Here is a 26,399-nt window from a genome sequence, read left to right on the forward strand (position 1 = left end):
ACTAGAAATGGGAATATGAAATCTCCGTCTTTGTTGTGCTTAGACTCCCACTCACTCACTCACTCACTCACTCACTCACTCACTCACCACTCACTCTCATCACTCACTCACTCACTCACTCACTCACTCACTCACTCACTCACTCACGCACTCTCACTCCCTCACTACTCACTCATCAATCAATCAATCAATCAATCAATCATCAATCAATCATCAATCAATCAATCAATCAATCAATCACAATCAATCTACAAATTCAGGGTAGGTAAATAAGAAAACGATTTACTTTTAAAGTAGAAGCCAATTTTTAATCTTCTCACACCCACAGTTCTGTCCCTCAAAGCATTGCACGAGCACACGAGAATTGCGCTGAGGGGTAATTGTGCTGCTAGCATTCACAACTTCGTCCCTTAACATATCCCTGTCGAGAATACTCCCCCACCTTCGTACAACACCCGTCTGAAGCGGGTCAGCTTCCGACTTCAACTCTGTAATCATCTAGGAATCCCTTTTATCCAATCTTATGGCCAGGCTGAAAATATACGTTGCTCATCTATAGGTGTCAAAAAGGGACACTAAAAAACAAAACGATTTTTCTCATATTAGTAAAGTACTCTTTCACGATACCAAAACAAAAACACCACGCTACTGCGAGAAGACATTAGTAAGCGAGAAAACGCGAAAAAACAAAATGTGGGTGGCGGACGCCACCTTGAAGTTTCCGCACCATTTGCCGTGACGTCACATGCTTTGACGGCGCCTACTATGGACTACGTAGTTCATAATCAGTAAAAAATGAATTGCATTGTCCTCTGAGGGGGTCATAGACTTAACGTACCAGTTGGGGTAATTTGTTCAGCCAATGACGCCAAAATAAAATAACTACGCTTTGAAATCCGTGGACGTCACGCGGGGAGATTTCGGCGCGAAATTAAAAAGGAAACTTTTAGCTTCATTTTCTCCTCTATTAAAACCTATGATCGCGAAATTAACGACATTAGAGTTGATTGAGCACAATTTATCGGTCTGAACCGATTCATTGTTTCTCTTTAGTGTCCCTTAAATAAGGAAGTTTCTTCTGTTTCTCCCTCGACTGCAGCACTTAACGAGACGCCGCAATACAAGCTTTACGGAGCGTACTCGGCAGGTAAGCGCTCTCTTGCCTAAGTAGTACATGCTTATTCAGGCGGGTATTGCACATGACACACGCACTGTTTTCTTTCCAGTGAACGGGTTTTCCTGACTAAACTGCTTGCATGTGTTATCATCTGCGCAGGCCACGTCAGAACGCATGGGAACTTTCATGAGTGTTACGTTAAGCTGATGAAGTTGGGCTAGTTGGTTTTGACTTAAATACATTTCGCCAGCGAGATTAAGACACTGACGAAGAAAGGCGCACGCAGGACGCTCGCTAGACTTCTTAAATGAGCCTCATGTTGATGTTCAGCGAGCGTCCTGTTGAATCTTTCTTCGTCCGTGTCCTGTTGTATATGGTAATATAATTTATGGTTTTACGTTCCGGATTCATGATATGGATATGGTTTGACACACGCCGTCGTGGATGGCTCCGGCAAATTTTCGACCATCTGGTGTTCTTTTAAACTGCACTGACATCGCACAGTACACGGACCTCTACCATTTCGCTTCCGTCGAAATGCGACCGCCGCGGCCGGGATCAAACCCGCCTTAGGGTCATCATCCGAGCTGTTTTCGCTGGTGTGAAATGTGTTCACGAGCTCAAATGTTCTGATAAGATTATGCACGCCACGCGATCACTTCTAACGTCGCGAGCATCAGCGATAGACGCTGAATGTACGATGACGCATGACAAAAGCCGACGCGTTTCACCGAAGATCAGATTACCGACGACCGGGCTCTACGCTGTCATTGTACTGTTAGTGTTACTTATATATTGAGCTTTCCTTCTGCTGCGTGGATTTAGAACGACGCAAGAAGGCAGACGGAAAAGACGAATGATTACACGAACGCAAGCGCAGTGTTCCTTCTGCTGGGCACAAGTTCACGATAAATCAGTCTTTACGCTTTTACTGCTTGGTTCTTGACCGTCACAACCACGTGATAATATGCTATGCAGTTGGTGCCGGCCTGAACAGCCGCAAGCGCGAGCTGAAGACGGGCCATGCACCGACATCAACGAGCAGAAGTTCCTGGCGTACTTCGACTACGAGCTCAACCTGTGCTCGCGCTTCCTGGGCGACTTGCGCTACTGCCTCGTCGGCGACAACCGCTTCGAGACGAGGGACGACTGCAGGCGCGCTTGTATCTCGCCCGGTAAGCATGCAGCGAGATGAGGTCGCGTTACGTCGAATCACACTATCGGATTTGGTACCTTATCAGTGGAGACCGGATTTTAGGCAAATGTCTGTTTTGTTCCTTGCGCTCCTATCGCGCCACTTTGATATATGAGCATGAATTAGAGGCTAAAAAGGACTTTTATAGTGTTTTTATAGTGCCTATAAATGCCTATTTTTGGCGTTGTGCTTAAATGCTTACAAATGCCTATAAATGCCTATTTTCAACATGGCGCCTATACGAACACTATTTAGCCTCAAGTTTCACTCCAGGGTGCAGTTTGAGACCGTTATTCACGTTACCGCGCATCACTGACTGTTCGGAACTATGGGGTTCAACCTAGTCCTCTAGTTCAACCAGCTGCCGGAAACAACCGCTAGCATCAACGAAGTGGGACAGGCCGACGAGCATTCGTCGCCGCACTGACATGACGCGAGCGGTTGACGAATGCGAGACCGCGGAGAGCCGTCAGGGGAAAGGAGAGTGAAGAGCAAAAAAAGAAAGAAAGATGGGATGCACGCAGGTTTTGTTTTGTTTGTAATTCACTTTCTCAGGTGTTCACTGCAGTAGCGTAGGCACAAATGTTTTTCGGTTCGGAGGAGGGAGGGTTCAACTATACATCATGTATGTTCGTGCGTGTGGTTGTATGTGTGCGTGATATATACTCATGCAAAACTGAAAGTATCGGGGAGGGGGGGGGGGGAGGGGGTAGCCAGGCCCACCGCGGCCTGGCTACGCCAGGGTTCACTGCCAGGGGCATTGACTGGTCAAGAGGAGGAATCCGTCCCTTCTGGTCTTTTAGCGATCAGCTGTCTGCTCCTGCTATCTCAGTCATGCCGAAAAGACACCCAGGAGTGTGTTGATTCGACAGTGGACACTTGACTCACCGTGCAGAAACGCGGGAGAGACCGTGTTCTGGGAACCGAGCGAGACAAAAGCATAATTGCACGGTTATGTTCAACGTTGGCACCTCTGTGCCCTCTTAAGGAATAACATTTTTTTTTGTCGTTATATAGAGGTTCGCGCACGTCTTCGTTTGAAATTATTTGCATTTATGTGAAAATTTATTGTGCCTATATTTACTATTTTGGAAGCTTAAAAACGTTGTTTTGCTGCCTATTTTTGGCGCCTAAAAACGAGCTTTTTTATGCTAAAAAATCCGGCCCTCTATTTATCGGTGAAGTGCTTACCCCATGCTTATGAATCGCGAAAAAACACAGGTACGAAGCAGAGATAAAACACAGGACAAGCGCTTTCCTGTGTACGTCTCTGCTTCGTCCTGTTTTTTTCACGTTTCATTAGCATGAACTGATTCCAACTAGGTCTATAGTTGTGGTGCTGCTTTAACCATGCACGCCGGCTTCTGCGGTATCACCTGCCACGGTGGTCTACTTGTTTAGGTGCTTGACCGCCTGACCCGAAGGTCGCGGAATCGAACCCCGGCCGCGGCGGCCGCATTTCGATGGAGGCTTGGTACTTAGGTTAGGTGCACGTTAAACCGAAGGGCAGGGCAAAATTTCCGTAGCCTCTCCACTACGGCGTCTCTCATATTGATGTCGGGTTTGAGACAAGAATTATCTTAGCTTCGGTGGAGCGAAGAGACGGGAGCGCAATGTCGCCAAAGGACATTAAAATGAAAAACGCAGGTTTGGGCACGATTCAGTTGGCGCGCTAGTAATTAATAACTAGATCTTATATAGGCGTTTGAAGACATGGATCCGCCGTTTACGGCTCCTGGCGATCGCTGTAATCGGTTACGCTCTAACCTTTACGGAAATACGGTGTGGCTGAGAAGACAATGCTGAAATCTCGAGCGAGGGCACTCTGGCCATGGAGCACACTAAGATTTAGGTGGCTTCTCTTGATTCGCGCGTTGCATCACAGTAAGCGCAAGCGTCAACGTATACTCCGCTTTGCTGCGTACGAAGTCGGGTAAACTTGTTCGTGTTCGAAACGTGGCCAGAGGGTAAATAGAACGACGAAGAACGAGATAAAATAATAGAACGACAAAGTGCGGGTGTGCTGAGGAATATAGTGTGCATATAGTATAACACGACAACCACTTTGTTCCTTTAAAAAGTTCTGTATACTCTATCCTGTTGTCCTGTTGGAATATTTACGTGTGGCTGCCTCAACGTTAGTCTCGCGAGTCTTGGAGAGCTTTAAAGGGCACTGCATGGTCGCATTTGCAGCAAAGTGTTCCGCATGCGGCTGCATCCCGGAAATTTGTAGCACGGCATCGTGTTCGCGCATATGATTCCTGCGCAAGGGAATAGCTGAAGCGTTCCATCTGCAAAAATATTGACAGTGTATAAGTACCCCGTCGTTAGCGCTGCTGATTGGGAAATGTCATTTTTGGACCACACACGTGACGATGCCAGTAGGCCCCTTTTAGTTTTTGTATTACATGTAGGTTGTGCGCAATCATGTGTGTGTCTTTTTCTGTTTGATAAAAGTCCGTTCGAAGCCAGCGCTTGGCCTTTTGCAGTCTCTCCTCTTTAGTAATATACTTCAGCCCATGCTTTGGGACCAAGCAGGACGGCATTACAGCAAGGAAAACACAAAATACAACATGCGTAAATAATGTCGCATAAAAGGAACATAATGCACAAAAAGAAGCAGGGATCACACCTGGGCATCGCCAAAATTCACAGAGGGGGTTTGTCAAAGCAGCCATAAGTCATTTGACTCTAATACCCCAATCGAATGGGAATCCCACTCGATCGCCGCTCGAAGGATAAAACCGTACTTGTAAGCGTATGTTTCATAGTAAAAAAACCAAATGGGCGAAAGCAAATATTCGTGACTGTACCTTGTTCTCGTTGAGGGCTTTGTCTCGTCTTTCGCGCTGTTTATACATGAATAAGACACATCCTCGTGAAAATTAAAAAAAAAAGTAAGCCGTAGTATTCTGGTGTGTCACGAACTCTGTTTTTATTCTAGTCTCATGTACATGTCTGTCGAGGGACGGTCCTCTGTGGAGACGGTGCTAACGTCCCCCCTCCCCCCGCCGTCTTGAAGGTTTTGATAAACTACCGATGCATATTTTTCTGATCGTGCTTGTTCATGTTGTTTATTTGCTTGCACTTGTTACACGTACTATAGCGATAGAAAGAAACGCGAACAGTGCGGCATGCATACCCTCTTCGCTGTTCGCTTTCCAAGTGGTTGTAACCTATCTTGGTAATACAGGTGCACTACAGAGTCATCCGTGTACATTCAAGCACGAGACGAACGTTCTTTCATTACCGCCAAGCTAAGAGCGCGATAAAAAAAAAGTCAGTTTCGCCGCAACGGCGAAGCAATTAATGCGATAGCAAGAAAAGCGGATGGACTCGCTGCTACGCTGCAGAAACGCAACTACCGCGCGAGCAGACACCGGAAGGGCAAGGTTCTCCCCTGCGCAAATATTCAAAGAAGCGAGCGAGTTGGCCGACGACTTTTAAACGCGCCCCGTGCGCTCCTCGCGCCATCTCGCTAGTAAGTGGTAAAGGGTATGTGTATAACGCTCGCCGTTAGCTATCTGAAGGATCTGCGCTTTGTGGCGTAGTGGTTAGCGCCACGCGTTGAGGACCGAGATGTCCGATGGTTCGATTCCGCTCTTCGGAAGAGTTTTTCTGAATATATTTCTTATGGACTTTTATATATGTATATATGTGTATATATATATACTATATATATATATATATATATATATATATTATCTTGTTAGGTGTTAATAGACAGCACTCAACGACAATGAGTAATGGCGACAGTCACGGCAAGGCACGAACTCCCTGCGCGAGCGGGCGTTCTTTCTTCAAGCAACCAAAGAGGATGACCCCACTAGAAGGCGCTGGAGAGGGTAATCCATTACCGGTCCCAAGGCTTCTCTACAATTATATATATATATATATTATATATGGGGATGACGCGGTGACGGCGACGGCAAAAACCAGCCGAGATTGCCATATCGGATTGCATTTTGCGCGAAAAACACGCTCACGAAGGGAAGAACCACGAGACGAGCGCAGACTAACACTGAGGTTTATTGTCAGAAACCACACATATAACCACGTGTCCTTTTCCCTTTTTTTCTTTTTCTTTATATGTTGTCGTTTCTGACAATAACCTCAGTTGTTAGTCTGCGCTCGTCTCGTGGTTCTTCCCTTCGTGAGCGGGGTGTTTTTCGCGCAAAATGCAATCTGGAAGGCATTACCAAGTCGCCCAACACTCAGTTCTTCTAAACTGTCCGTATATGGCTATCGCAATAAAACAAATGCGAACATCGCTGTTCGCGTTTCTTTCCGTCGGCCCTGTACATCGCTTTTCCTCTTGGTTTCTGACGCAGAATTCCACGGAGCGATTTTTGTGATGTTTTGACTTGTTTGGGAATATTGCCGACTGCTTCCTATGAAAAAGTGACTTGATGGGCTCGTCGAACTGCTTCAGCAGAGTTTTTTTCATAGGCTACCACGTGCAAACAACTAAAAAAGTATTAAGCTTAGACGTACCTAAGCTTGAAAATAGTAATTGTTTGTCCCGCCATTGCGATTCCGCTCGCCCGAGAGAGTTTGGTTTTCGAAGCACTAGAGCAACCTCTCGCAGGATGAACCTGTTGGAATATTCAAGAAATGAAGCAGTAGCATAAGAAATTCGGCGCAGGTGAGGTAATAACAAAAATTGTTACACGGTGGACGTAGGAACCAAGAATAAACTTCGCGCGCAAATAATATGAAGCAGCGGTCAGCGCCATCTCTCGCTTGTCTCATTCAGAGGCGCCTGCCATAGCTTCAGCCGTTCTGACAGAGACGGCGCCACGAAAGTGCGGCTACTACGGTGCCTTGATGCGCGTTTTCTTGCGCGTTTTCGCACGCATCGAGGCACACTAGCGGCTACCGTATTAGCGCCGCTCTAGTGACAAGTATAAAGGAACCAGATTGGCTCTTTATAAAGTTGCAGGTGCGCTGCACTACCGGAACTCGTATGCTGCCGCGCATTCGACTCTGATCTGAATTGTTCGCAGAGATTTTGGGGGGAAAGAGGAAGAAATTGTGGAACATACTGCCACATGTACACGGATATTCAAACTCGGAAGCTGCAAAGGGGCGGTGCCAGGGTTTTTTTTTAAATGCGAAGCATTTCTTAGCGAACTTCTGCGACTTGACCGTATCTATCTATCTATCTATCTATCTATCTATCTATCTATCTATTCTATCTATCTATCTATCTATCTATCTATCTATCTATCTACTATCATCTATCTAGCCGCCTACGACTTGTGCTCTCCTGGTCGCTTGGTTAATCGAAGTGCACCAAAATTGGTATGGCGTAACATGACTATATGACGAACATAAATGACAAGTCATAAGATGAAAATCCTGACACGAATGTCATGTACAGCATGATTACATGCTACGCTCATGGTGCGCTGGCGGCCGTTTCGCTAGCTTGATATACACCAAAATTGGTATCTTGTGACGTGACTGTGTGACGAACATAAATAGCACCGAGTTAACATGAAATCATGACACGCCTGTCATGTACAGCATGACTTAGGTGCCCACGCTCATGGTGCGCTGGCGGCCGTTTCGCTAGCTTTATATACACCAAAATTGGTATCTTGTGGACGTGACGTGTAACGAACATAAATAACCCGAGTTATCATGAAAACTCATGACACGCATGTCTATGTACAGCATGACTTACGTGCCATGCTCAATGGGGCGCTGGCGGCCGTTTCGCTAGATTGATATGCACCGAAATTGGTATCTTGCGACGTGACCGTGTGACGAACATAAATAACACGAGTTATCATGAAAATCATGACACGCATGTCATGTACAGCATGACTTACGTGCCACGCTCCTGGGGCGCTGGCGGCCGTTTCGCTAGATTGATATACACCCAATATTGGTCTCTTCCGACGTGATCGTGTGACGAACATAAATAACTCGAGTTATCATGAAAATCATGACACGATGTCATGTACAGCATGACTTACGTGCCACGCTCATGGGGCGCTGGCGGCCGTTTCGCTAGCTTGATATACACGAATATTGGTCTCTTGCGACGTGACCGTGTGGACGACATAAATAACACGAGTTATCATGAAATCATGACACGCATGTCAGTACAGCATGACTTACGTGCCACGCTCATGGGGCGCTGGTGGCCGTTTCGCTAGCTAGATCTACCCCGGAATTGGTCTTGCGCGACGTGACTGTGTTGACTGAACATAAATAACACGAGTTAACATGAAAGTCATGACACCATGTCATGTACAGCATGACTTACGTGCCACGCTCATGGTCGCTGGCGGCCGTTTCGCTAGCTTATATACATCAAAATTGGTATCTTGCGACGTGACCGGTGTGACGAACATACATAACACGAGTTATCACGAAAATCATGACACGCATGTCATGTACAGCATGACTTACGTGCCATGCTCATGGGGCGCTGGCGGCCGTTTCGCTGGATTGATATGCACCGAAATTGGTATCTTGCGACGTGACCGTGTGACGAACATAAATAACACGAGTTATCATGAAAATCATGACAGGCATGTCATGAAGCATGACTTACGTGCCACGCTCATGGGGCGCTGGCGGCCGTTTCGCTAGATTGATATACACCGATATTGGTCTCTTCTGACGTGATCGTGTGACGAACATAAATAACACGAGGTTATCATGAAAATCATGACACGCATGTCATGTACAGCATGACTTACGTGCCCACGCTCATTGGCGCGCTGGTGGCCGTTTTCGCTAGCAGATCTACCCCGGAATTGGTCTTGCGCGACGTGACTGTGTGACGAACATAAATAACACGAGTTAACATGAAAGTCATGGACACACATGTCATGTACAGCATGACTTACGTGGCCACGCTCATGGTGCGCTGGCGGCCGTTTCTCTAGGTTGATCGACCCCCAAGTTGGTATTGCGCGACGTTACTGTGTGACGAACATAAATAATAGGAGTTAACATGAAACCATGACACGCATTTTCCTCAATGACATACAAGACGATGTATGCAGCTCTTTGCTGGCTGCTTTCGCATTACCTCGATTCCCACAATGCGTGGGATCTGCCGGCTTTTTTTTTTTACTGAGATGCGGAGAGAGAGAGAGAGAGAGAGAGAGGGGGGGGATGAGATGTGGGCATCGATGACAATTTAGTTAGTTCGCGGGATTAGGGGGGCAGGGAGCTTAAACGTAGTGTTTTGACAGCGCTGTGCGCGTCTTCTTCTGTGCTGTTGTTTTTTGCGCTGTTCCTTCAAGCATGTATACAAGCAACAGCCCAACTATCTGCAGTTTTGACGATGTCTGCCGTTTGAGGTGGGGCCGGGGGGGGGGGGGCAAAGGGGGGAGGCGAATATTGGGAAGAGGGGGCTGCCCCCCTCCTCCCCCATGGTCCCCTGGCGTCACCCTTGAACTGGCAAGGCATCGATGATGGCATCGGTGATGGGAGATACCCTTCAGGCTCGAATTGCGCTTAGCTGCCGACAAAAGTGTTACAGAAATGCACATGAAGGCGCTGCAGATTTCAGGGAAAGTTAAGGAAGTTACGACAACGCTTCATACATTTTCTCATCAGTAGTGACTGTGTAGTCACTAGTACTGACGCGATATCAATGAATTTGCCGTAGATCTACATTTATTTACTGTACAGTAACATATAGATTTAGGGCACACCAATTCATGTCGTATTTCCTTTTTGCTTTGATAAAGCATGGTGTCCCTAGCTAAGAAAATTCGATACAAAGCTCTACAATATGGACCTGGCGATTGCCTCGCCTCGCTTCTTTACCTTCGTCCTCTTTTCTCCCGTCCCCAAGCTCTTATGTCGAAGGGCTCCGACCTGGTCACCCTTTCATGTTTCTTTTGATCTTGTGACCCTAAATAGAAAACAATTACGATTAGAAAGATAAGCTTTTTCCTTGGATGGCTATCATAACGACAGAATAAAAGACAGAATAGTCGGCCCTTAGACCGCTTATACTGCCTTTCTACGTAAAACTAGGTGCATTGTTTGAACATCTGGGTTGTGTGGATGGTGTGTCTCGGCGATTTTTTTTTCCAATTCGTTCACGGTACATTTCCTCCTGGGGCTTTATGTTTCCTTTGACAATCTTGACATTTTCTGAAAGGTTTAGCTCATGGTCTGCCTGAAGATGTAAGCTTTTCCAAAAGAACAGAATTGTGAACAGAATCCTGAGCCACTGGAGGTTTAAAGCCAAATGTCATGCTTGATCCTCTCGAGACTATATCGTACGTTATACTCCACGCGGAAGACATTGAATGCTCAGTATGTTGAATGCACAACAAATAGTCGCTGTTGTCAGATTAGTTTTTCGATTCGAGAATTTCTTATTTGTAGTTATACTATATTTGTTTCTCTCGTACGTGCAAGGAGTAGAATAACCTTTTGCACTCTTGAGGCGAAGAAGCAAAACGGAGAAAAATAAAACACATTATCTTCCGTATAACTTTATTTACAAAAAACTTGAACACGTGTTCTCTAGAATATCTAGCTTAGAGGGATCTTCACTTGCTATCACACTGGATACGCCTTTACTTTGCTTTTATGGTTTCGTTGTTGCCTCCTGCTTCTTCACCTGTCATTGATGCAATCTCATTATAATGCATTCTTGTATTTCATTTTATTTGTATTACACTCTAAGGGAACAAAAAAAAAAGATTACCTGTTACACTTCTTGGTGAGCATTGAATTACCACATGTACGTATAACTATCTTTAAAGGTACCTTCTTTCGGCGAGTTTTAATTTTCTTTCTGAGGCGCTACTCTCAAAAAAGAAAAAAAAAACTAAATTTTAACGTGTGTCGGTTGGTTTTCACTAAGGCTGCATCAAACAAAGAAAAGCGAGTCCTTAATAAATTCCTTTTCTTTCGTTCATCTTAATGGAGAGTTACATATCATGAAGAGTATGGCTTGCTGGACAAGTTGCTGGGCGAGTGGCGGGAGACTATATATATGTGGCAAGTAGGGGCTCACCAAAAAGAGCAACTGGTAACCTTTTTCCCCTTAAAGTGTAGGTGGATATTTCCCTAGCTTGTCACATATTCACTATAATGAATAAAATCCAGGTCAAACATCCGTTACGTACTCACTTACATTTTTGCGATGCCCGATGTGGGTGGACTTGTAATGTTTGCCTATTGCTTTAGCTTTTTCTTCCGTTGTCCACAGTCCTATGGACCGTACTCTTGTACAGCGAGCTAAGGATCTTGGCTCGTCTATGCGCATTTTCGTCTATGCGTATCATTATCTAAACGCCAAACATACAGACAGACTGTTCAGCGCCCGATGCTAATAAATGTGCCTGCGTTGCAGGCATGTTTTAAGGAACGACAAGGTTCCTGGTCTCCAAGTGTCACAGTCGAGAGGCGATATGAAAGAGAACGCTGAGATTCTTTTCAGAGGCCACAGTGGCTAAATGCATTTGCAAAGCGTGGTAGTATTCATAAGACGAGACTTGCGTCCAGATTCGCATGCACCTCGTCACGGGAATGGCTGCGTAAGCCACGAATTTGGTGTTCCCTTTCACATTGCTCTCGAGTGTATTACCGCGATGAAGAGAAACGCGAACAGCGGGCGCGGTAAGTGCCAGCACTGTTGCGTTTCTATTCCATGCGAAGAGTGTGGCACTTATACACGCTCCGCTGCTCGCATTTATCTTTTCAAATGGCTCGTAACCTGGCTGGCAATAAAAAGACACTACAATCATCGTTGATGCATTCAAGGACGGCTCTAGCGTATTTTTATTGCCCCCTATGGGTAGGAGTGCGATGAAAACAATGCGAACTGCGGAGAACAACGCGCCGCGCTGTTCGCGTTTCTTTCCATCACCACTGTATAGTGTTATACTCTCCGGTGTTCCCTTTCATATTGTTCACGACTGTACACTGTTCTGTCCCTGAGCGCAGCCTTCCAGAAGCACCGCTGCAGGGAGGTTCGCTTCGGTTTCTGCTTGGGGCCCGCCGACCGGGTGTACAACGTGTTGTTCAGCAACGGCCAGTGCCGCCTCACAAAGTCCATCCTCTGCCTCCAGGGGGACAACAAGTTCCTCAACCTCGAGGAGTGCCAGCAGTTCTGCTGCAAGAACTGTTAAGTGACTATACTCCACGTTGATTTCACTTTTTTTTCCACTGCACAGCAATCTCGGTTAATTGATTACCGTTGCTCGATTCTGATTACTCGGTTCCATGCTCCTCAGTTGTACTAAAGGGCCAAAGCAACACCGATTTTTTCGAAAGCAAATATTGTTGCTCCAAATGCGCGGCTGGTCAATAGCTCCTGCCACTGGCGCGACCTATAGTGACCGGATAGGCATGAATTCATGCGCGGCTACCTTTAAGACAAGTTATTTACGCGTATAATCTACGTAAACCATCAAAACAATGTTTTGATTTCAATGGCTGAAACGACAAGGCGTTTCACTCAGGGCAAAGTTAGAACCTAAATAATATTTCCTGAATCTTACAATGTGGTCTTTTGTATCCTTGGGAGACAATGTAATTAGTTTTTATTGACAACTAATAATGCGTGCCTCAGCAGGCTCCGTCAGAATTTGAGATCCTGGTCAGCTGATGCGCGAACCTCAAGGCGTCATCGCCGCGTGTCTTTCCTTTTCGCACGTTTTCTTTCTCACCAATCGCTTTCTCGAGGCAAGGATGGTGTTTTTGGTATTGTGAACAGGTACCTTATACTAACACAAGATCAGCAATTCTTGTTTTAATGTCCCTTTAACGTGAGCCAAGCATGTGCGAATTCCTTCTAATCGGAGTCAACGTGCGCTCCATGCAGGCAACAGTGAGCACTGCTTGGCGCCGCCGCGGGAAGGCCAGTGCCTGTCGGCGGACCTCCGCTACCGGTTCTACTTCGACAACAGCACCAACCAGTGCCTGGTGCACCGCGGTGTCTGTCTCAAGGGTCGGAACCGGTACCGGACACTCGAGACCTGCGCCGAACACTTCCCTCTCAAGAGTGAGCGCAGGCTATAGTCTCGAAAATGACCAGTTTTCTTTCAGAGTCAATGCTGTCTTTTACCACGTGTGAAACGACACCATCGTTTTCGTACGTCGAATGCTTGTCAACGTTTAGCATAATGTCATATAGCTCTCATGACATATCTTAGTCTCGCACCCGCGTTTAGAGCAAGCATGTATGTAATCTGGATCCTATAGTTATCACCGGTCGGCACGGCCAGCGGATTCTGTGGGTTTGTTTACGTCACAGCATATGGCGCGCGAACACTGACGGCAAACATGTGGTATGGGGTGTGTTCCAATACTCACCGTAGACCGCTAACCGGACAGCAGCCATCTTAAGTCCCATTCCGGGCTTTTTACTTCACCAAAAGCGCCATGATATTGCACGTGTGGAAAGGCCAATGTTAAAAGTCTATGATGGCGGCACTGCGATGACTTCTCGTCGTCTTCCAGTTCTCACGTAAACGGCAGAATAGAGAGCTTCGCGAAGGCAGCATCTGAGACAAGTTCGATGCAAGCTACTTTGCCGTCCAAACAAGATGGCGGTCGTACAAAAGGCTGGAAACTCTCCGAGAAAGTCGCCAGCTCAAAGGAACACGTGGCCATGACTTGTTAAGCGGTTATGATGTCAGATAAATTTACGTTTTCGCAGGTTTGGCCATGAAATAAGTTAAAAAGAGAGTAATATTGTGGGCTTTCCCAGCCCCTCTCGTTGACGCGACGAAGCGTCACGTCTATCAGACGTCGTCCAAGCGCGTTCTATTATTCGGACGACTCTGCTCGATGCCGTCTTCTAAGCTGTCATCATAGACTGCTCCAGAATTCGAACAGAGCCATGGAAAGACCGGACGCTATCGCGGTCCTCTCGTCCGCCTATACCCTTGTCACACGCCACACCGAACTCCGTTATCTCTGTTCCGCATTGAACCTCCTTAATGAGCTTAACCAGAATGGATGTGTGGGCCGTGCTACAGGTCGGGGCATGCTTCATGCTTTCGACGAGTGCCGCATGGGGCAGAAACAGCACCGCTGCGCCTCGTCGAAACGTCCAATTTTTTGCCTGTGTAGTCCGCCTTTAAAGCAACCAAAAACAAGTTTTGTGTCTTGATGAAGTGCTCGGAATCACCATTGCTGTCACAGTGCTTGTGCGTGCGCCTCACACTGGCAGAAACAAATATGGCGCGACGCTCACAGCGGCGGCTTGGCGAGGCGTTGGTGTGGAGAGTGCAAGCGCTGATGTCCGAAAAAATACAACTAAAACTAGACTACAGGGCGAGAAAACGCTACGCAAAAAAGAGCATAATTTTTTAAAATTATAATTGAGCTCATTAAGACGATTTTGCTGGTGCGTACTCATAAGACATTTGCTGGTCGAGGTTTTCAGCGTAAGTCATTAGCTGGCTGGGAACGAACGCCCTCCACCAAAAGCTCCGAAAGGGTAACTTCCTCAGCGAAATGGTGGAACGTGTGCCCTCCACCAAAAGCTCCATTTAACTTCCTCAGCGAAATGGTCGGGGAAAAGACGAGGGAGTTAAACGGAGAACCCCATTCTTCGGGGAAAAGTACCCGAGGGAGTTAAACAGGGGTGTTACTCGCAGGGGTGTTACTCGCAACCACCTCGCCAAAGATGACCGCCCCCTACAAGCGGTAAAAAAGGGGCGGTATATACATTAGTCTTCTCATTTGGGCCAGGTAAGCAAACAATAACATAATAACAGTATGAGTGTGTGTGCACAGATCTGAGCGCGCGAGTAACTCAGTTCGATATGATGGCACGAATAAGAAGACTGGTGTCTGCAGCCAAGAGATGATAAAGTTAGGATTACAGTATGACAACCATCAAGAAACTTTCGACAAATATGACAGTGAAAGAGCGCAGAGCCTGTAGTATGCATAACACATGTACCCAAGTCGTTTGAAAACGAATAGGTCATTTACAACTATGAACTTTTGGAACGTTCCTGGCGGATGGTTTACGAGCCCGCATATTTTCCTCGTTTACCATTCCACATCTCGCGTTGCATCCGCTCCATATACAACGACATCCCTTTTCTTGTCGTCGTAAGAGCACATATAGGTCGCAGAGCAGGATCGCGCAAGAAAATTTCGGGCTTTTCATTTCGCCAACAGCGCCATGATATCGCACTGTGTCGAAAAGCCAATGTTAAAAGTCTATGATGGCGGCCGTGCGATGGCTTCTCGTCGTCAATGACGCAAGTGGTTCGAGGATTAAGCTTATTGGTATTTCGTGTTCTAACAGAAGTTTAAAAACATAATGGCAGAGTCACATTATACTGACACCACCGTGTTGTACGGAATGTTGCGAGAGTACCAGTTTCTTGTCAAGCCAACCAATATTTCAAGAATTATAAGATGTTATGTTGTTTATCGGCGCAAGGGAAGAATGTGGCCACCGAACGGCGTTACTATGAGTGTTGAGGTATCGATGACTAATGGTGTCTACAATGAAAAATCTAATATGACTGTGGAGAGGCCCAAAATCAATATGTGCGCAGAAATATTTATATGTGCCAAGTGGGGTGATCTGTGGGCACAGAATGTTTATAAATGGGATCATAACAGAAGAATGTAAATATATGTACGGAGCGGCCCGTAGCCAGGGGGTGTGCCCTAGCCCCCTCCCCCCTATCCTGAATTTTGGCGTAGGGGGGTGTTTTACCGTAAATAAATAATGAAAATAGATGTTTTTCTCAAATAATCAAGGCCTTCAGCAATTGCCCCCCCCCCTCCCGGTCCCCGTAAAAAGTCTCTGGCTGCGGGTCTGGTAGCACTAATGCCTCACTCGGACCCTTGAACTCAATGACAGGGAAGCAATTTATTTATTGCAATTTTATATACTGCCGCAGCCGTGGCCTCTGTTAAGAGGCTGTGATACGGGTCGTCAGGGTAAAACGAAAAATTTTAAGAATTATCAAGCAGCCTTACGTTTTTCCAATTCATCGGTGCGGCTGTTTATTCGTGTGCTTTCAAACCGGCGCTGCACAACTGCGACAGCTCGGCGTTCTAGGATGGCGATGGTGCGCGCAAAACACCGAAAAAAAAAACAAAAAAAGTCACGTTGCTATGTGTGGGTGTGCTATGGATTCGGAGGAATCACCATGCACTAAACGCATGCGGCTTGAAAATTAAGTACTAACGCCTTGTTGTCGAGAACGAAACTGTATCGTTTGAGAAAGCTGACTATGAACGCTAAAGAATGGCGCATACAGTAACCAACGCGTTAATGAGCTCGTTTCAAAGAAACTCCGGTGTTGGTGTCGACTTTGGTGTGGCTGGTTGTGAGCGAAAAATTGGCGTTGTCCGTGAGCGAAACTTCGAGATAGATGCAAATAAACAATAAAAAATCTTCGGCCTGAGTGAGAATCGAACCCGGGCCCCCTGCGTGGCAAGCAGGTGTTCTACCACGGAGCCGCACCAATGCTTGCAGCTGCTTCGTAAAAAAAAAAAAAAAAGAAACGCTACAAGAATGTCGTGTAGTGGGAGGAGGCTCCTTAACGCATGTAATATTGCGTGACAGAATCATAGAATCACACCAGGCGTCAAAACATGTGAAGTGCGCAACGAGTGGGTGGTCTAAAACTGTCCACCCATTACAAAGTGCGCAGCTGCGCAGGTGCGTGTGGCACTTTACGGACGCGTAGGGTACTCCGCGAATTTGCAACATGAATAATTGTGGCGTAGTGGGCACTTCGAAACCGTACTGTACGCATTCTATAGGATGCTTTGAAGCGGCTAATGTTGCGCGCACAAACGTTCATTATCTTGCGGCACGGTTGAAGGTGATGCGCACGTGGTCCGATACGCTATAGGCCTCCCAAGCTCGGCCAGGGGGCGCTGCGGCGCACGCGTTTCGCCGCCTTTCTTGCGAAAACCGGTCGCTCCTGTCCCCACACCAGCCTTTTGACATGCGCTGTCTCCGCACGTTCAGGCACCCTGCACGCGCTGTTCTCTGCTCGCCGTGCACGTGCAGCTTCACGTGTCGCTTGCTCTGAAGGTTTAGAAAGATCCCAGAGATGGAAAAAAAACGTTTTAACGGTGGGAATCTTACCAGGGAGGACGGTTGATCGACCACCTTTTCGGGGACCGAGCAGGTCGTCAAGGGCGATGCTGTTTTGTGCGAGCGCGTACGTGCGTGCAGATGCTGAACGGCACATTTCTTTAACATGAGTAGGGAGGTGACTGCGCGAGTTCTGTAATTATGTTACCGGTAAAACGCACATTCGTTGCGGCAGTCGTGTATACTCGGAGCTGTCAGCAACCATCCAGCACGCTGTCGCGTGCGTTTTCTATTGATAACTTTTCAATTGCTTGGATGCCAAGTTTGTCGTGCGGCTTTAAATTTATTATGAGCTCAGTGTGAAGAGCATAAATTTACATCTGCCCTGTTGAGTCACTGGCTGCATCGCAATGCGCAGTGTTCAGTTTCGTGGGAGTTTCACTTTTGCCGAGGTTTGCATCGAATGATAACAACGTCGGATCGCAAGTTTAATGTCGCCTTGGATTTTTTTAGAGCTCCCTTTGACAGCATAATAATATACGCAAACAAAAATAATAAATATTTAATGCCCACTTCGACGATGCATGTTTCTTGCAGAGGCGTGTTTCATTTCGAATAATATCGACGCCTGATCACGCACCGTGTTCGCTTATTCGAATGTCGCTTTGTTGTTTCGACAGCTCGCTTGGTCAGCAATCATACTATAACAGGGCGTAGCCAAGGGGGGGGGGGGGTTCAAACCCTCCCCGAAAATTTTCAATTTTGCTTGCGTATATGTACACGCACACATACAAACGCACGCACAAACATACATAAAGTATGGTTGGACCCCCCCCCCCCCCCCGAAAAAATTTCTGGCTACGCCCCTGATACTATACAATAACCACTGGGATCGCGCATGTTTATGATTATGCCGAGATTTGTGCCCAATAATAAGCGCATCTGAATTCGCGAAGCCATCGAAAATTTAATTGCACCTTGGTTCTTTTTTCAGCTCGTTTCCAAAGCGGCATGAAAGGCTTTTTATTACGTGCCGAACGCATGACATTAATACGAGGCACACCGTGGTGGATTAATTCGAATTAATTTCGGCCACCTGGGTTTCTTTAACGTGTACGTAAATCTAAGTACGCCGGTGTTAGTGCATTTCGCTCCCATCGAAATGCAGCTGCTGTATGCGTGAATCGAACCCATGACCACGATTTTAGCGGCGCAACACTTCAGCCTTCTAAGCAATCACGGCGTTTCGCATGCAAGGCCAATATAAACGCTCAGTGCAAACATACAGCTTAATTCTGTTTACAGGGAGCCGCGACGGGAAATGTACCGCAATCAGCTGAATTAAACACTTAGTACTCACGGTACGTTATTTAAACTGTTGTGTAATAAGCCCAAATGCTCCGCTGCTGTAACATTACAAATGGTTGATTCGGAAAGCCAGCGCGCAATCTCGAAACGTACAGCGGCTGTCTATTTGTTGTAACTTCGGTTCACAAACGCACTTCCCTTTCAAATGAGCACGACCATCGCGTTTCTCCCCGTTAATAGTTCGTAATACTGTGTACGACAAAAACTGCTTCAAGGTGACAAGACCGCGAAAGCATCGCGGCGAACTGCCATAATCCAGTCTTGACGTCTCTGCTCCTCGGACTGCTTGCATTGGAAACGGTAGAACATGACAGGGAGTTTTCGGCTCTTCGACATTTTTAAACTTTTGTGACAGTTCACAATGCAGCAGGACTGCGTGCGTGCTTTCAAGTACGACGATGGAACGGCACCCATAGCGTGAAAAATGCGAGATAAAAGCCCCGGGGAGCACGTTCTCAGCGCGCGCGATGGGAAGCGACCCGTCCCAGCTACCGGAGTTTTCCCCTCTCTCCGCTGGGGCGGCGGACGGCGCTGCGCAAACTTGAGGAAAACAACCAGGGGGACTCTTTGACAGGTAGTATAGCGAAAAAACAGAGAAAAGGTAAAAGAAGGGAGAAGGCGCGTGTTGCAATTAGTTACATTAACATGCAGGGTGGCAGAAAAAAGGCAAAATGGTTAGAGATTGAGGGACAGGTAAACAAGGAACAGATAGGTGTTTATGCGGTTACAGAAACACACCTTAGAGACTTGGAAGAGCCACCACATATTGAAAATTATGTTTGGGAAGGATGTAACAGGATCACATCAGAAAGGAGAGGTGGGGGGGTTGGAATGCTAATTCATAGCAGAACAAAATGGGAGAGAGTGAAACAAACGTGTTCAGAGCACATGTGGGTTTCGGGCACAGTAGGTGGAAAGAAAACGTGGCTAGGTGTAGCTTACTTGTGGACAGGCAATAACTGCAGAGAAAAGAATCTGGAGATAGTGAAATGCATAAGCACCGATATTAAAGAATTTGGTCATGATGCCGAGATAATCCTTCTAGGGGACATGAACGCTCACATTCATGACCTTGACGGATATTCAGACACCAATGGCAAGTTATTGCTAGATCTCTGCGAGCAACATAGTCTTGAGATAGTTAACGTGGGGCCTAAGTGTGAGGGGCAGATCACGTGGGAAGTCAGAAACAGGCAATCGAGCATTGATTACTGTCTCATGACAGAAGGAATATATGACAAACTTAGAGAGATGAGAATAGACGAAGAAGGCATTAACAGCTTGGGTAGTGATCATAAACGCATAATATTACAAATGGGATATAAAACTGAAAATAAGAACATAGAATCAAAGTTTGGCAGCTCGTATCTAAATGACAAACAAATAACAAATATAGCCGCAAGAGTCGAGGAAAAAGTAGACGAACTACCAGGCAAAGACTGGAAGTATAGTGAGCTGCTACATGTAATCACGAAAGAAATGGAAATAGAGAAGAAAACCATTTGTTGGAAAGGAAAGAAAAAGCCAAAAAGTTGGTGGAACAAAGATATCCGGGAAGCGATCGAGATGCGACGTCAGGCATCACGGGAGCACAGACAGGCAAAAAAGGAGAAGCGGCCACAGGACGAAGTCAACCAAATATGGGAAATATATTTAGAGCAAAAATCCATTGTGCAGAAATTAGTCGAGGCAAAAATTAAAGGTGAAAGTGAACGCTGGATGACAGAGATTCGCGAAAAGAAGAAGGCCGCGCCTAGGATTTTTTGGAGCCACCTAAAAGCGCTGGGTAGGAAGTCAGTCACAATGCAACAACATATGGTAGATGAAGGAGGAAATAAATTGGAAGGATATGAAGCGCTAGGTTACATCCGAAAGATAACAGCCGATTCGTTTAAAAAGGTCCCCCAGGGGATTCCCCCGGTGAGTAAAAGTACGCAAAGGGGTGCAACCGACGAAGATGTACTACTAGAGAATTTCAATTGGAAGAAGGCCGAAGGAAAAATTCCTAAGCGCACTACTCCGGGCTTAGATGGGGTTCCCGTCAGCCTCATTAACGAACTCGGACATAACACTAAAGAAGCACTGCTGAAAGCCGTAGAAAAGTGCTTACAGGAGAGGGAAATACCAGACAGTTGGAGAAAAAGTAGAATGAACTTAATCTATAAAGGCAAGGGAGAAAAGGATAACATTCGCTCGTATAGACCGCTAACAATTACATCGGTGCTATACAGGTTGGCGATGCAGGCAGTAAAATTAAAAATAGAAGCGTGGGTAGAACAAAATGATATTTTGGGAGAACTTCAGAATGGATTTCGAATCGACAGGCGGTTAGACGATAATCTGTTTGTTCTTACCCAGTGTATAGAAATATCTAAAATAGAAAACAGGCCCTTATACGTAGCTTATCTAGATATCACCGGGGCGTATGACAACGTTAATCAGGAAATTTTGTGGGATATATTGAAGGAAGTGGGCATAGGTGACGACTGTGTACAGCTTTTGAGGGAAATATACCGAGGAAATACAGTTTGTATAGAATGGGAAGGAATAAGTAGCAAGGACAGCGTTGAAATTAGCAAGGGGCTGAGACAGGGATGCCCTTTGTCCCCGCTGTTATTCATGCTGTACATGGCGAGAATGGAAAAAAGCGCTAGAAGGTAGCAACATTGGATTTAATTTGTCACACAAACAGGTCGGAGCGATGGTTGAGCAGAAGCTTCCAGGTCTATTTTATGCTGATGATATTGTCTTATTTGCGGACAGTCAAGATGATATACAGCGACTGGCAGATATATGCGGAAGGGAGTGTGAGGCTCTAGGACTAGGATTTAGTGCAACAAAATGTGGATTGATGGTATTCAATGATCACGGAGACCATACAGTATTAATACAGGGCCAAAAAATACCGAGGGTAAGCGAGTACAAGTACCTCGGAGTATGGGTAAATGAGGGGGATAGATATATGGAGGTACAAGAGAAAGCATCGGTAGCAAAGGGAAAGAGGAATGCTGCAATTATGAAGCACAGAGCTTTATGAGGATACAATAGGTACGAGGTGCTTCGAGGGCTGTGGAAGGGTGTGATGGTTCCGGGGCTTACATTTGGGAACTCAGTGGTGTGCATGAAGTCAGAGGTGCAATCAGGAATGGATGTAAATCAAAGGACGGTGGGCCGCCTCGCGTTGGGCGCTCACGGGAAGACGACAAATGAGGCTGTAAAGGGTGATATGGGATGGACAGGCTTTGAAGTGAGGGAAGCGCAGAGCAAAATGAGATTCGAAGAGAGGCTGAGGAAAATGAAGGAGAGTAGATGGGCAGAGAAGGTTTTCAGGTATTTGTATAGAAAAAGCGTTGACACGCAGTGGAGAAAAAGAACTAGGAGGCTCACCAGTAAATATACGGCTGGCAGTGCGGGCGATATGGCAACAAGGAGCATTAAGCGGAAGGTCAGAGAGGCGGAGAGGACTTATTGGATGACAGCGATGGAAAAGAAGCCGGCTCTGAGTAACTACCGAAAAGGAAAAAACGAAATAAGGAGGGAAAGGTTTTATGATAATTCAAGGGGAAGCGCTTTACTGTTTGAAGCAAGGTCGGGCTGCCTTAGAACGCGTAGTTATAAAGCGAGATTTAGTAACGAAGAAGAACAATGTACATGCTGCGGGGGAACTAAGGAAACGATGGAACATGTACTGATTGAATGTGGCGATATTCACCCAGGTATACGTGTGGGCACGAGTCTACATGAAGCCTTGGGTTTTAGGGACAACAATGGAAAGCTGAACACGTCCGCGATAGAAATAAGTAAGAGACGGTTAGAGTATTGGTGGCAGAAAAGTAGAGATAAAGAACAAAAATAAATAATGGGGGAAAAATAAGGTCATTCTGCCTTAAGAGGCAGAGAGATGGACCGTGAATTTATATTTTTTGGTATAACATAGATTTAATCAATGTAGATAAGGTATTTGGCCAACATGAAACAAGGAAGCTTTTTTTTTTTTTTTTTTTCTTCGAGCCTGGTGGCAGACATGTCACCGCCCCGTTTTAAAGGGGACGCTCATAGCATCCATCCATCCATCCGTTGGAGGCCTATCGCGTTCTACTCTTGAAGCGAAGTTTAAGCGTGCTCCAAGTTTTTTTTTTTTTTGCCGCATGGAGTGATGCCGCCCAATTATCTGCGTCCGTGCTAACACCCGTTTGTCGTGTGTGCTTGCGCCCCCCCCCCCCCGCCCCCCAAAGAATGATGAATCTACACCAACTAGCTCGCCTATCTATACTCCCATGGAAAGACTCCACTTTTAAGACAATGCGTGATGACGTCTGAGCAGAGCCGCGGTTTGAAGGAGTGCGGAATGGCTCTTGAGGAAGCGTATCGCCGTCTCGCACTCGTCCTTAATAACACCCTCTCGGAAGGCTGTCCGAGGCACGTTCTATTAGCGCAGGGAATTCGCATCTAGCGCTACCACCGCACAACTCGAGAACGCTATAGTTCGGCGCCTGCAACTAATGAACTCGGCCTGCGCCTGCTTGTGTTGTTCATGAGTTGTTTACCGCTTCACGCTGATGCAAATGAGGCACTCGAGGCCGGTATGCAGTCTATACGCGCAGTGAAGAGTGGCCGCAGCTCGTGTTTACGCTCAAACACCGCGGCCTTCGCTCTGCATACGCCGACCTCGCGCCAGCCCCGCAGGCTGTGTCCTTTGATCTCCGCGTGACGCACTGTTGATCGCTTTGCACCTTCGATTTCCTTGGACATGTTCGGACTTCCGTCTAGAACCGGGGGAAGCACTCGCTTCCGCAATATATGCGCGCGGGTCACCTGAAGTAGCACGGCAGTCGACGAGCCATTGCTAACACATTCATCATCATCAGCTTGACTACGCCCACTGCAGGGCAAGTGCCTCTTCCACGTTTCTCCAATTAACCAGGACCTGTACTTGCTGCGGAAACGTTGTCCCCGCAAACTTCTTAATCTCATCTGCCCACTTAATTTTATTCGTCCCTCTGGTGCGCTTGCCTTCTCTTGGAATCCACTATATTACTCTTAATTAGCTGCGGTTATTTTGCTTTCTCGCTACAAACATATCTACATAGTAACATACTAATATATTTCCAGCTTATAGTGAAAGTTTGTGCCGTTTTGTGACGTCATGTGTAGGGATTTTTAGTCCCTGCTGACACATCTTCTAGTCCACGGAATACAGGAATAACTGTGTGGCTAGCAGCTGCGAACGCACTAGTAGGGTCATATTGCGACCGTTTGTTCAGCGACAAAGCATCAGAAACATTTTCGTATTCGCGGAAAGCTCATTTAAACGTTGCAGTTATGACCTGCATAAATTGCTCTTCACAGAAATGTTGCGCCGCTTCGTTTACAAAAACTTGTAATGTTTTACAAAAAGATCCTTGCAATTTCTTTTCCTCTAAAAGAAGCTGTATCAATTGGCGAATAAAGCAACTCGTGACCATTTTCAGAACGACGCTAATATGTAGCGGGTTTCTTAAAATTAAATATTACTGAAAGATCGTAGAGTCAGAAACAAGTCTTGGACAGCATGCCCCGGTCGAGCATTTTCTGATTCTTGTCCTCCTGAATGAAGCCCGTAGACACAATACGTCAGCGATTGATATCGCATGGATTGAAAAAAAAGAGACGAAGAAACGCTACACAATGCAGTCTTACTAGGCAAGATCACTAATACTATTTTCCATCTGGCTCTCGCAGGTGAGGACAGGCTTCGATGCGCCCGAACACCGTGACGTAGAGGATTAACGTTAGTTCTACTATCTACATCGCTTTTACTATTTTACTTATGGAATAAAATGTTGGTCAAATGAAATAAAATGCGACAGGCTGGTTCTGAGTGCCTCGATATGAACGAAATATGTAACCTTTGTGAGAATTATCTCGTGTCAAGCCGTTTAGTCTTTCAGTGAGTATGGGGAAACATAGGAAACTGCGCAGACAAAACGGCTTCCAAGAAAGGGTGCATTCCCAGAAGGTGAATTGCGGTAAGGTAGAAAGTTGGGCGCGTTGGAAAGGAGGCATACATGAAGACTTGGCACGTAGGATTAGCGAAGCTTGCGCCGATTTCGTATGTGCACCACCGCAGTTCGAGAACTCTGAGATCGCCGCCGCGGTGTTATAGTGATTACGGGGCTTAACTGCTGACCCCAAGGCCGCAGTAACGAATCCCGGTCATTTAGATGGAGGCGAAATGCTAGATGCCCATGTACTGTGCAGTGCAGGTGCATGTTAAAGAGCTCGAGGTGGCTGAGATTTCCGCAGCCCTCCACTACGGCGTGGCTAATAATCGTATCCCGGTTTGGCACGTAAGACCCCTGAAATTATTATGACTCTGAGATTCTTTGTGGATTTGGAGGCGACATGGGATGTCGTCAAACTTGTGCAAGGTACTCAGTACCCTTTCCTTTCTTTGTCATTCTGTAAACGCGAAAAAAAGAGAGAACGATTGTCTTGATTTGTTTAGGGTATTTATTTTGCATTTCGCTTCCGTCGTGACCGGGAATCTAACCCACGTCCTCGATCTTGGCATGCGCATGCACCTTAGCCACTGAACTACCACGGCGTGTCGTCATATGTATTCTCGGCGTACTATACTATTTTGAAAGCGATTGTCTGCATGTGGGCTGACACTGGTGATTGAGAATAGACGCGGTATCGACCGGAAATATGTACTCTCTATGACGACAGACTCGCGCCGACCGATGTTCTTCGAATATTAAAAATTCTGGAGATGGATTTCCAGCTCTTTCTGTTTCGTATCAACCGACTTGTCTTCCAAACTACGAAGGGAACAAGAATGATGGCTGCCAGTGGTTGTCCATCATCTGTGTCTGCGCCACTTTCGCTTCTATCATTATTTTGTTTTAATCAAATAACTGATAGGACCGTGCTCTGTGAGCACGAAGTGTACCAACCGTTCCCAAAGCTGCGAGACACGCTCGTTCTTTGAATCGCCGAATATGGCGAGGAAACGGCGTACATAAAACGTGGTTCGAGGAAGGACACGACGCCCGCACGTGTGTCGTTTCCTTCCCGATTCCGTGCTGTATTTTTCACCGTTTCCTCGTAATATATCGCGCCAACAAGGGCGAACGCGTCCCGTTCGGAAGCACCGGTTCACCGAAGGACGTTTGGTGGCCTGCCCTGACAATGCTTTGATTGGATAACTGTGGGTTTCGGTAGTCGGTGAAGTCCAAGACAACATACCACGTTGTTGCGATACAGTTTAATCATAGCGCATGACTCAATATGAGGGTGTACAGGCGAACCTGCGTTTAACGAATTATTGTGTATATTGAACAGCTGTAAAACCCTCTTTAAATATTTTCGATATATAAAATATTCTGTATGCCGAATCACCTATATGTAGAGCTTTTTTTTTGTCATACCCTTCAGGTTCGATAAATCCTGGTTGTACATACTGTATAGTCTGCATAAGATTTAACGGAATGTCGATAAACGACGTTGTCTTGTTAATAGCCTGGTGGGGCACGTGTCGTCCATCGGGGGAAGAAAATAAAGCTGCGGGTGGAACGTTCGTGAACAGGGAAAAAAACGCTCTATTTGCAAACTCCGAGACGAACGTCATCAAAAGTGCAAGGTCCGGATCAGCCTAATTGAGAGTGCCTCGCATTCCGCGCATGCGCTCGCTCGCTCTCAGTCTCTTTTTCACGTTT

At 46.4% G+C, this 26,399-nt stretch overlaps 1 protein-coding gene across 2 annotated transcripts; it reads left to right on the forward strand.

Annotated features, from left to right (window-relative positions):
- The first annotated feature begins 2,122 nt into the window (after positions 1-2,122).
- Positions 2,123-24,569, forward strand: LOC119381716 (uncharacterized). 2 transcript variants are annotated; one of them, XM_037649483.2, is made up of 4 exons: positions 2,123-2,292; positions 12,249-12,433; positions 13,129-13,308; positions 24,421-24,569. In XM_037649483.2, exons 1-4 carry the CDS (start codon positions 2,141-2,143, stop codon positions 24,453-24,455), a joined length of 552 nt encoding a protein of 183 aa, XP_037505411.2. In that variant the 5' UTR covers positions 2,123-2,140; the 3' UTR covers positions 24,456-24,569. The 2 variants fall into 2 exon arrangements, 1 of the variants encoding a protein (XP_037505411.2); XR_007415113.1 differs by having other exon boundaries at positions 2,127-2,292; positions 12,249-12,428; positions 24,421-24,515.
- Positions 24,570-26,399: the final 1,830 nt, after the last annotated feature.

The sequence above is a fragment of the Rhipicephalus sanguineus genome, chromosome 2 (genome assembly GCF_013339695.2).
Source record: "Rhipicephalus sanguineus isolate Rsan-2018 chromosome 2, BIME_Rsan_1.4, whole genome shotgun sequence".
Classification (NCBI taxonomy): Eukaryota; Metazoa; Arthropoda; class Arachnida; order Ixodida; family Ixodidae; genus Rhipicephalus; species Rhipicephalus sanguineus.